This window comes from Anoplophora glabripennis, unplaced genomic scaffold (assembly GCF_000390285.2).
Source record: "Anoplophora glabripennis isolate ALB-LARVAE unplaced genomic scaffold, Agla_2.0 scaffold1066, whole genome shotgun sequence".
Lineage (NCBI taxonomy): Eukaryota > Metazoa > Arthropoda > Insecta > Coleoptera > Cerambycidae > Anoplophora > Anoplophora glabripennis.
In genome coordinates this window covers 115,381-127,484 of record NW_019417150.1, presented here as the reverse complement: position 1 = coordinate 127,484, position 12,104 = coordinate 115,381, and the positions used below count along the sequence as shown (strand labels likewise).

The window sequence follows — 12,104 nt, the reverse complement described above, 5'->3', positions numbered from 1 at the left end:
AGATGAGGCATGATAAAGAGGGATAATCCCCCTCGATCCCAAATCATTGAGGCCAATTTCTAGCCATGGAATAATGGCGCGTCTGTGTTTAACCGCGGATCTTGCCCACCACTAGCTCAGATGATACTCTGACATCTCTCCTGACAGTCCTGACACTGATCTGAACTGAAGTCTGATGCATAGTCTGATGCATAGAAAATATAGTACTAACGTATATTTTCTATGGTCTGATGTGACAGTGAAGTAAATTATATTGTGTGTGTTATTTTTAGGGTTTACGGTTTACATTTTAAATATGATTTTAAAAGAAAATGAACATATTCTTTCTAAACGGCTAAATAAAGTATTAGAAACTGTATTTCAGGATGATCAAGTAATTAATTTCTATCTTTTAATTTATAGTAGAAAAATTAGTGCACTGTAACAGATACATTGTTTTTTCTTACTATGCTAAAGTAGATTTTCCAATGACTTAGGTGATATCAAAAGTAACTTTTTTTCACTTTGGAACCAAACCAAATTGATGAATATTTTATTAAAAACTAGACTATCATAAAGGAAATATAAACCACAATTTTTTTACTTTGGGGAGATGCCAAATTAAAAATTTTATTTAAAACGCTAGAGTATCGTGATGGAGATATAAACCAAACAGGTTTTTTTAAGGAACACCTTTATATTTGTAGTTTTTTTTTGGTGCCTTCCTTTTCTCAACAAAAGCAAAACTCGAACAAAATGTAGCCCGCTTGATGGAAATAAGAGTTTTGGGTTTGTTTCTGTTTTGTTTTTGTTTTTCAGGTTCTATAAAAAACACAAACACAACATAAACTACTGTTTGTTTAGTGGAAAACTCGCATAAAAGCTGAAGTCTTAATTGAGCTCAAATATTGAGATTTGTATTTTGAAAAATTATCCTAATGGAAGCAATTCTAATTATAGAGCTAAATTAAATCTAAATAGGGGGCTATATCTACAGGGTGAGTCAGTTTTTTGTAGACAAACTTTAACAGGAGATAGAACACATGTTTTTAAAAAGAAAAGTTCCTATAAACATATGTCGTAGAAGGCTTCGTTTCCGAGATACAGGGTGTTGAATATATTTTTTTTTTCTCGAATTTTCATTATAATTTATAAACGAATGCTTAGATTTTTTCATGTTTGGGAGATAATGCCTATTAATTAAGGGGCATAAAACAAGCGATAAAAATGTTCAAAAACTTGCACAGTGGCGGAGTGGAGGGGGTGCTCAACCCCTTTCTTAAACAGAACTTCTACGCCAATGACTATTTTTTAAAAAAACTGTTATTTTCATTATCTACATACAGTTTAACAAAAATAATGTCCCTTCTTCCGTTTCGAAATTCCTGTGCGTTTAAGAGTTATTTTGATTTTTAGAGTTTGATGTGGTACTAAATTAAATAATTTATTTATTATCAATTATCTGTTAAATATTTAATTCTATTAACGAAACCTACCTAAATATGGTTTTTTAAGGATTCTAAAAGCCGAAATCTCATATTCTTTATCTCTTTCCAATGTAGTCAAAATAAATATTTGTTATATCAAGCTATACTCAAATACAAGACTTTTATAAGTTGAAATCTGTTACATTACATACATACAATACATTATTGTGCAGTTGTCAAAAAGTTTTAAGAAGTTGTTACTTAAATATTGTTCTAAATTCAAAAAATTTCTCCATAAACATTAACATCAATGTTTTTTTTTGTAATTTAGTTGCAGTACATTAGTACGCAGCACATAATAAATAAGGATTGTTAAAATTAGTGTACCTACTAAACAGATTTCAATTTATAAAAGTCTTGTATTTGAGTATGGCTTGATATAACAAATATTTATTTTAACTACATTGGAAAGAGATAAAGAATATGAGATTTCGGCTTTTTAGAATCCTTAATAAACCATATTTAGGTAGGTTTCGTTAATACAATTAAATATTTAGCCGATAATTGATAATAAATAAATTAATTTAGTACCACATCAAACACTAAAAATCAAAATAACTCGGAAACGCACAGGAATTTCGAAACAGAAGAAGGGACATTATTTTTGTTAAACTGTATGTAGATAATGAAAATAACAGTTTTTTAAAAGAATATTCATTGGCGTAGATGTTCTGTTTAAGAAAGGGGTTGAGCACCCCCTCCACTCCGCCACTGTGCAAGTTTTTGAACATTCTTACTGCTTGTTTTATGCCCCTTAATCAATAGGCATTATCCCCCAAACATGAAAAAAATCTAAGAATTCATTTATAAGTTATAATGAAAATTCGAGAAAAAAAAATTATATTCAACACCCTGTATCTCGGAAATGAAGTCTTCTACGACATATGTTTATAGGAACTTTTCTTTTTAAAAACATGTGTTCTATCTCCTGTTAAAGTTTGTCTACAAAAAACTGACTCACCCTGTATATAAATAGGGAACAACATAAGTTAATCAATAAACCTAGTAATATTGAATGTTATGCACATAAAATACATTGGAGATTTTAAAAAATTTCTCTTAGCCCCTTTCAAATATTGAATTTATTTATTATTGCAATAATTTGTTTATGAGGTATACATAAAATATCACTTTATTATTTTGTAGGGAACCTTGGAGGCACTGAAACAACTGTCGACATTTTATCCAGAAAATACGATACAAGCTCGGAGAGATTTACGAAGTAAAATAGAAAAAAGAAGTTTAGATATAAATGTAAATCTCTTGTCATCATTTTCGATAGTGAAAGACTCGTTTACCTCAATATATAACCAGATTGCGGAAATGAGTAATTGTGTCAAAGAAATAACTTGTAAATTACAAAACTCCAAACAGCAGACTAGGTTGCTATTACAAGAAACGAGTGCATTACAGAGTGGAAGGTAAATATCAGTAATTGGTTTTCGTTCACATTCTTTAAAAAGATGAATGTATAAATTAAAATATAATTTTGTTTGATTTTAGGAACAAAATGATTATACAACAAAAAATTTCATCTTCTTTTTTGAACAAATTTCAACTCTCATCTGATGATTTATTAATTTTGTATGGAAACAAAAAAAGCCTTTCTTTAACACATGCTACTTTTTCTGCATTGGATAAAATTCAAGAGATACATAACAATTCGAGAATACTTATGCGATCTGGTCTTCAAACAATGGCTTTGGATACAATGGAGCAAATGATTTTACACCAAGTAAGTGCAGGGATGTATTTTCCTAAAGGAGTAAGGAGCAATTGCCCAGGGCGGCCTGTTTAGAACAAATTGTTAATGAAATTAAAGAGGGATGCGTAATAAGGGAATTTATGTGCAGTGTTGGATATTTGGTATCATGAGTAACAGTAAATTCCACAATTGCAGCCTAGACACCAAACTCTGTACCCCCAATAACTTCATGTTTAGACCCATATAATTCGGTTTTCTAGATAGTTTTTCATAATCTCTGCAATATAGTCACTATTCCCCCTTCTCTTTAAAATATCCAGGACTCCATTCCACCTTGCTGTATTAAAGGCATTTTGGTCATCAAGAGGAATAAATATGCATAACTATTTTCTGCCGTATAATTCATTATTTTTAAGTTTGGCAAGTCTGACATTTTCCAGTGTATCTTTGTCCTTCTTAAAGCCAAACTGGACTAGAGCCTATTCCTCCTTGATTTCTACCAGTAACATTTCAATTAAAAATGTTTCATACAAGTATCCAAAGATATTTAATATATATTTTTTTCAGTCGGTACTCGTCGCAGCTAGCAGACATGTTAATACAGAGTGTTTCTTAAGTAAAGGTCAAAAATCCAGGTGCATATTCTATGGCCAAAAATAAGGATTTTTTGTTATATAAATGTGGGACAGACAATGTTCAGCTACAGCATGTCAAAAATTAAAAAAAGTCAGTTTTTAATTTTTAATTTCTAAACCGTTTAAGATAATTTAATCAAATTCGGTATGCATATTTAGTACATATCGAGGGCTGAGAACCATAAGGTTCCAAGCGACATTTATAAAAATATTCAGGAGATGAAGTTTAAACTGTGATGTTGTAGAAAACTGTTCTAACAGAATTGGGAATTGTAGAATGTGATATAAGTTTTTGCGTAACAATCTAAAAAATTAGAAACACATAATAAGATGCTGTAATTGAACTATAAATGCTTAATTTATTGATTTTTTTGTAAAAGTGCAGTTGTACTTGGAACCTTGTGGCACTGTAAACACTGTACTTGAAACCTTATGACACTATAATATTATGATCAATTCCTATGAAAATAAACTCGATAGAAGATCTTCTTTGGTAGTCTTATTTACCTACCTAATTTTTGGTGGAAATAAACCCATTATATTTTAAATAACTTTTATTTCGATAACTTGAACAAGATGTTACAATAAATGAATATATGGTAGTAATTAGGTAGGAAAAAATGGAAAAACATTATTTGACATTTTAAATTTACAATTTTAGAAAACATTTGCACAAGAACACAACAGTAATACAAACAAAGATGAAACAATATTAAATTTATTTCTTTTTAAATTCAGAAATTAGACATTTCATATATTCTTGATCTTGTAATGGCATCCATTTGTAAGCAATATTTTCGGGAAGATATTCTGAGCCGGAGCTGCAAAAATCCTCCCAAGATTCGCTATCAGAAACAGAGGACATCAAGAATAAACAACGTTACTTTAACACACACAATACACTTTAACACTTAGAACTATATGGTTCGAACACGAAAGCGTAATGTGTACTTGAAACTATATTTCTTTGTTGATTTTACCACCATCTACCGACATATTAATTAAATTTTTACAGCTGTCTGTGTAGAATATTTCAGAGAACAGGTTTCTGTGAAAAAACACAATTTGTACAAATTGTCGCTTGGAACCTTATGGTTCTCAGCCCTCGATATGACAATAGGTATGAAACAAAAAATTACCTGCTTTAGAAACTTACCAGTGGCGGAGGTGTGGGTATCATTGATCTCTATTTGCCAAAAAAAAATATCACTGTATATTATTACAAATAAAATAGGTCGTTATGCGCCATTGTATTATATTCACTTTTTGTTTCTTTACTTGAAGCTTCAAAATCTCTTTTTTTAATCTCGATAGGACCATTTTTCACTAAGATACAGTTTGTCAAAAGTCACTAAAAAATGTCCGATTTTTTTCCCTTTTATTTTTTCCAGTAGTGTATTTATTTTTTTATTTATTAACTAGTATTTTAATACTTTAAATGACACAAAAAAAATGTATCTGTAAATATTCTTTCATTATTTTTTACTTTTTTGTTTTAGGAAGAAGCTTTAGAAAAGGTATATAGGTGGACACAAAGTCACTGCAGATATGTAGATAATCCGGAACTAACAGAACTAATTGCAAATTCAATGTTAAGGATGCAGGATAGACTTCCATTATTTAGGTAATAGTTTCTCCGCGGGCGCGAACTTAGTCACTTGGGACCCTCTAAAATATTTTATGGAAGACCCCCCCCCAACATTATTGCACTACACCAAAACTATTTACTTGTATGAGTTTATACAGTAAAAGAAATAGTGTGAAACTGAACTAATTTTAAAAATAAAATGATTAATACAAGACTAAAAAATATCTGCAATAAGGAATATCACAAAACAAAAATATATATCTTCATTTAAAATACAGGGTGTTCCAATTAAAACTTCCCACCTGGAATATATTGGAATTAAAAAAAAAACAAAAAAACGAGACGTCGATTTTCTTTTGAAGAGGGGCACGTGATGGTGTAAGTTTTGGTGTCTTGGAAGCTATCCCTTAGACAGGGGTGTAAAATACCCTTAAACCTTAAATGACACCCTATGTTGAGTGACACCTCATTTTAAAGCTTTTTCAATTTTGCTTACGACGACATAAGACTTCTTAAATTTTGGTTTGGATATGACAATAAAATCATCACTTGAAGAATAAGACAAAATATCAATTAACAAAAGAATGTTTAAGTATTGAAATTGGTTTCCCTCCACTTCCATACAATAATAAAATCTTTGCTCCACTTCCGAACGAACATTTTGAATCGGAAATAACTATATTGACTAATTCACTATTCTTCTATCATTTATTTAATAAAATAATATAGCTACTACCATCTTTCGAAACTAACTAAAACTAATTAATGTTCAATTTTCCCTAAGAATTATGTGGTTAACTTTTTTGTTTAAAGTACAATAAAAAAAGTAATAACAAGTATAGTTCCCAAAAAAAAAAATAAAATAAAATAACATTTTCAGACCAATAATTTGTTACTGTTAAAAATGTATTTTGAAAAAAAAACTTCCTAATTTTTTTTGTGAAGTGAATAATTTTTTATTTTTTTTTGCGGATTTGCCATCTGTGAAGAAAATAAACCATTGCTTCAAAATAATCAGATTAGTTTTTATGAAATCAAAGATTTGAACTAAAAAAAGTAGAATAATAAAAATATGCACAATTAAATTGCACTCATCATCTAATGAGTTAACGTTTCGAAAAACAATCTTTTTCATCTCAAAAGTAGAAGTGAAGTTCTTTTTGAAATATATGTTATTTCTAAGTAAATATCTTTTGCTATGGAAGAATGAAAATAGATTGTTTTTTAAATCATTAATTAAACAAAGTGTACAATTTTCTGTATTTCAGAAACGGTTGAGATATCAGTTAAAATATTCCTGAAATTCTCGTCCTAATTATATGAAAAAAGTATATTTTGCAGGAACAATCAAATTTTATGTGACAATTTATTAACATTTTTACAAAATTGGTAAATGTTCAGATAAATTTGATTCATTCTGCAAAGTAACATTTTTAACAAGGGATTCTATATTAGCTGAACACAAATGCTGTTTGTAACAATTGTCACATAAACATCCATTTTGCAAAATAACTTTAGATGAGTTAATTTTGAAGAAAAGTATTTCAAGATCAAGGCATAGAATTTCAGGAAAGCAATTTTCAACTATTAATATCTCGAAAACAGTTGAAACATTTATTTCCAGCAGCATTAAGACAGGGATATGGTTCTCGAAAAATTACTAAAGCTCCACTTTTTTCTGCATTCGAATAACAGTCACTGGATTCAGAACAGTTTTCATAATGTAATTATGTTCAGTTACTCTCAAGAAAAATGTATTACCTAAGATATATTGATCACTCCATACAGCTATACATATTGCGAAAAATATTCGTTTGGATAATCATAAAATCGACATAACCAAAATTTAGATTATGGGATCATGATTCTGTATAACTATTTCAAAGTTCCTCTGCTTGTTAGTTATTGGCACAATCACTTAAAGTTCAGTAATTTGTAGTTAAATAACATGTTTATGTTACTTGCACTTTTGCAATCGGTATACAATCAATACATATTTTGTCCTGTAATATCAACGGAATTATTCTTAATGCGTTTGGAACACAGATAAGCTAAAATTCTGATATTACAATTGAGGTCTCAATTTTCAAGATCACTTTGTGATACATAACAATTGTATTTAGAGAAATACAACCCACGCAACTGGGTTACTTTTACGAAAATATTGAAGATCATTAACACGTAATATAATTTTTAATGTTTTATATTAATTTAATCTGTGACGGTGTCATAATGACACATTTAGCATCCTCATTTGAATGCCATTATGGGCAATTTATGGCCTTCATAATAACACTGTCACAATCAGTACCTTTATGAATTCATAATGGCATGCAAATTTTAGAGTAAAAAATAAACAAAAACAAAGTTAATCACCACTTTTACTTATTATTAACTATAAAAAATTCAACATTTATTTATTGTAAACATTAATTACAACTTCTGAAGAATTTATTAAATTAATTCCAGCAGATGATAAGTGGGCTGTATTTTAAGAAAGTAAGTTTACTTCCCGAGTATTTGAACTTGTTGAAGGGCCATCAATGTCTGAAACGTTACCCAAAATATTAGAGGCTACTTTCTTCTTATTTTCTTTGAAATCTTCTATATAGCTTTCTGCCATTGTGTTAGAGCGCCAACCACCATGCCTCTTAACAGTTAATAAATCGACTCATGAATCTGCAAGCAGCGACGCAGATGATCTACGAAAACAATGTCTAGTATATTGTTGAGGATTTGGAAGACCCAGAAACAATGCTATATTACACGTTTTGCCAAAAGTATTAATGCCAACTGGCTGCTCGATGCTTCCATTTCTGTACCCCACAAAAAATCGAGTGATTTGTATTGCTTGGCCTCATCACTATATGTATATCTTCGAACTATTTCCACCATATATATTTCTTCAATGTTTCCATTTGTGATAAAAAAATGTGGTGATATCTTTGTTTTCGTAAACGGAATAATAATATGAATGCATTGCCCTTCATCTTTAACACTTTGTAGGTGCAAATTTGTCAATTCAGTATGCCTGCAAGCACCTGCAAGCCCCACTATCAATGCAACTTTTATCATAAAATAGTTCTATCGTCGGCTTCCAGCAAAAATTGAGATATATTTTTTTGTTTGAATCAGATTTTTTTGCCCAAAATCCTTCCGATTTTCTTTTTAGAAACACAATTAAATAGACGTACTTTGCTCATACATCTGTCTTGATTTTTCGGGAAGTAGGGTATTGACAAGACTTTGCACAATGTCTTCGATATCCGAAGGGACAGTATCACCTATATTAATATACTTTTTCACTAAAACTGAACGTATGACACAAAATTGGACGTCAATAATAAAGTTGTCAGAGTCAAATTTAAAACAATCAATAACTGTGGTTACCATGACATCGTCAAATAAGAGCACCTAATAATTTTGCATTTCAATTTATCACGTTTCTGATATTTTAAAATAAATCAAATCTACAAATAAAATTTATTTGGACCGTCATAGATTAAATTTTGAATGATACACGTTCGATATGAACTTTGTTAATGAAACTTGTGTAACTAAATCACTCGGCTAACGCCTCATGATTTAACGTTACACGTGTTTCATTATAGTGTTCATATCAAACTAGTATCATTAATAACTTTAATATTTTGCAGATATGTTATTGATGAATATTGCATATGCAGGCGAAGTATTTTGGTTAGTGAATTTATAAACGCCTTGAATAAAGGTGGACCTTCTGGCAAACCAGCTCCTATTGAAATGAAAGCACATGATATCCAAATTTATGTGACTGATATGTTTGTCTGGTTAAATAAGGCAATTTCAGTCGAACAAGAAAATCTGTTGCTTTTAACAAAATTGTGTAAAAATATTGGTAAGTGAAATGATAAGCAGTGGATAGGGTGTAGAAAAAATTAACCAAGAAACTGCAGGTGCATGTAGAATACATGGAAATTGTGTGTATATATCAAATAAAACTATCTGTAAATTAATTCATTAAGAAGTTAGAGTATAACCACTTATACTCCGATTACCATTCATTCCGAAACTTTCGAACATACACGTTGTCTTTTGTCTTCCCCTTTTTTCCATATCGAGAGAATAAGGCACAGGTCTCTCGCAATTTAAAAAATCCTTTTTGTCCTCGATTTTCCATCTGGAAAATGGTGTTTCCAATAAAATACATACTGTATCATACATAGGAAACATTTTCTACAAGTACTAAACAAATATTAACAAAGAACCGTTATAATCATGCACTGGGCGATGCATATTGTAAACTGTTAAAAGCAGGCGATGAGGAATGCTGCTTCAACTCTTATTTCTGCGTATTAAACAAACAAACACAATGCATTTTCAATATAGAATTATACCTAAATTATAAAATTTATATAAAATTAAAAATAAATTTAAATTGCACAACCAAACGGAAATTGTAGGTACATACCATATACTTAACTCAATTTAATTTTACAAGTAGACCAATCAATAGATTTGTAGAGAAACGAAATACGAATAAAATGAGAGGTCGATCGATCTGATTGGATAATTGGAAATGAAGAAAATCCGGAAAAATCGTAAAATTTGGCATTTTTTTTTTTTAAATTCATTACTCTGTCATTTTTTAAGCTGTGCACAAAAATAGTAAATTATATGTACTTTAAGTGTGTACAAAGCAGGCGCTGTTGGACTATTATCTTTGGCACAATTGCAATTTGAATTTTGCAAAATTTCTGGATGCGTTGGAGGTGGTCCGATTTTAATTTTTCAGCCGGATTTTAAAAGTAGAAGTATAATACTACAAAACGTATATTCTAATTTTCCGATAAAATGATGTGAAATAGGTGGACAATTTCTCGAAACATGCTCAAAAACGGCCGAACGCGAGTACGCGGTCGAGAAGTGGGGGAAGATAGGCAGATGAGGGGCTGTGGATATACAGGGTGAGTCAGAAAGAATGGGTCAACAATAAGTTGGAGATACTAGACATCAAAATATTATATTCGAGCTTATCATGTCTTATACGAATGTCGCTGGTCTAAGAAATACAGGGTGACCAAGGTTTAAATTTTATTCTGAAATTTCTCAATAATTGAGAAAGTTTTAATAGCATGACTCTGAAAATTGGTAGTATTGGGTTTTTTGTGTGAGAATTACGAATTTGAAGCTTATTTTGATGTTGCTCCTAGAGGGCGCTAGTTTCGCCATATTATTTAGGTAAATCAAAACATATTTTTTTTATCTGTTCAGCTATGATTAAGAACAGTTAAAATCTAAAAGAACGTTCAATTCTACATAAAAAATGTACTCTTGTTTAGGTCGCCTAACTTCATCGGTTTCTAAGTTATTTGCATTTAAAAGTTTCAATGTATGTATTTTGTGGTGATTTTTTATTCTCAATTATTGATAATAGTAATAATAACAAACCTTAAATCAAATGCTGGATGTGTCCACCACCTACCTCAATACATTTTACTATACACTCTCTTAAATGTCTCTGAATATTAAACAAAATGTCCCTATTATTTTTAAATGCATTCGCGGCTACTTGTATTTTCTGCCGCAACTCCTCAACAGAATTAATTTCTTCCCGATACACCACATCCTTCAAGTTTGACCATACTGAGAAGTCCAGAGGGTTTAAGTCTGGACTTCTCGGTGGCCAACAAAATTCACTCCCACGGCCAATCCACCGATGAGGAAAATGTTCATTTAAATACTGGCGTACCGGCAAGGCAAAATGTGGTGGCGCACCGTCGTGCATAAACCACATACTTTCTCTTAAAGCGAGTGGTACATCATCTAGAAGCTCGTTTAAATTATGTTGAAGAAAGTTTAAATAATGAGGTCCAGTTAGATTGGGTGATAATTCAAAAGGTCCTATGAAAAAACCAGAAATTAAACCACACCAAATATTCACCTTAAACTCATGCTGAAAATGTTTTTCTTTTACAGCATGCGGATTTTCGGAATCCCACAAATGATTGTTCTTCCAATTGAAAACTCCCCGTCTAGTAAATGTCGCCTCATCGGTAAATAGAATCCTATTGAGGAAATCTGGGTTTTCCATTTGCATATTTTGTACAAACTGAGCAAATTGTAGGCGAGCTGGTAAATCTTGAGGCAATAACTGCTGAACCGGAGTATAATGATATGGATGGAGCATTTCTTTTTTCAAAATTCTACAAATGGACGATTGGCTTACCCCCGTTGCCGCACTTAACCGACGAGTACTCATACCGGAGTTTTCTGAAACACGAATTAAAATTTCCTCTTCTTCATCGACTGTGATCGATTTTGGAGTACCATGGTTACTTTTTGGTCGAAAAGATCCAGATTCGCCTAAGCGGTTGTAAAGATTTCTAAATAGTTTATAATTAGGTTGCAATCTATTTGGGTACATGTGTTCATATCTTCGGGCCGCCGCATGTCCATTAAAATTAGCCTGGGCAAAAACACAAATCATATCACGCATCTCACTGTTTGAAAAATTATTATGTCGTGGCATTTTTTGAGCACTAACTAACAATTTTGAACGAATAATAAAATCACACGCATGCAAAATACGCTAATATTTATTGACATGAAAATTTGACACAAGCCTACTTAGAAAAGAAATAGCAATATCGACGCTTGAAAGAAAATCACCACAAAATACATTGAAACTTTTAAATGCAAATAACTCAGAAACCGATAAAGTTAGGTGA

General features: G+C 30.9%; 1 protein-coding gene across 2 annotated transcripts in view; it reads left to right on the top strand.

Moving 5' to 3' along the window:
* The first annotated feature begins 231 nt into the window (after nt 1-231).
* The window catches only part of LOC108913508 (conserved oligomeric Golgi complex subunit 6), a 52,843-nt gene continuing 40,970 nt past the window's right edge, over nt 232-12,104 (top strand). For both annotated transcript variants that reach the window (XM_018719062.1, XM_018719063.2), the window contains exons 1-5: nt 232-373; nt 2,613-2,887; nt 2,970-3,201; nt 5,306-5,430; nt 9,051-9,271. In XM_018719062.1, coding sequence (XP_018574578.1) covers nt 296-373; nt 2,613-2,887; nt 2,970-3,201; nt 5,306-5,430; nt 9,051-9,271 — 931 coding nt within the window. In that variant the 5' untranslated portion in view covers nt 232-295. The remainder of the gene's footprint in view (nt 374-2,612; nt 2,888-2,969; nt 3,202-5,305; nt 5,431-9,050; nt 9,272-12,104) is intronic.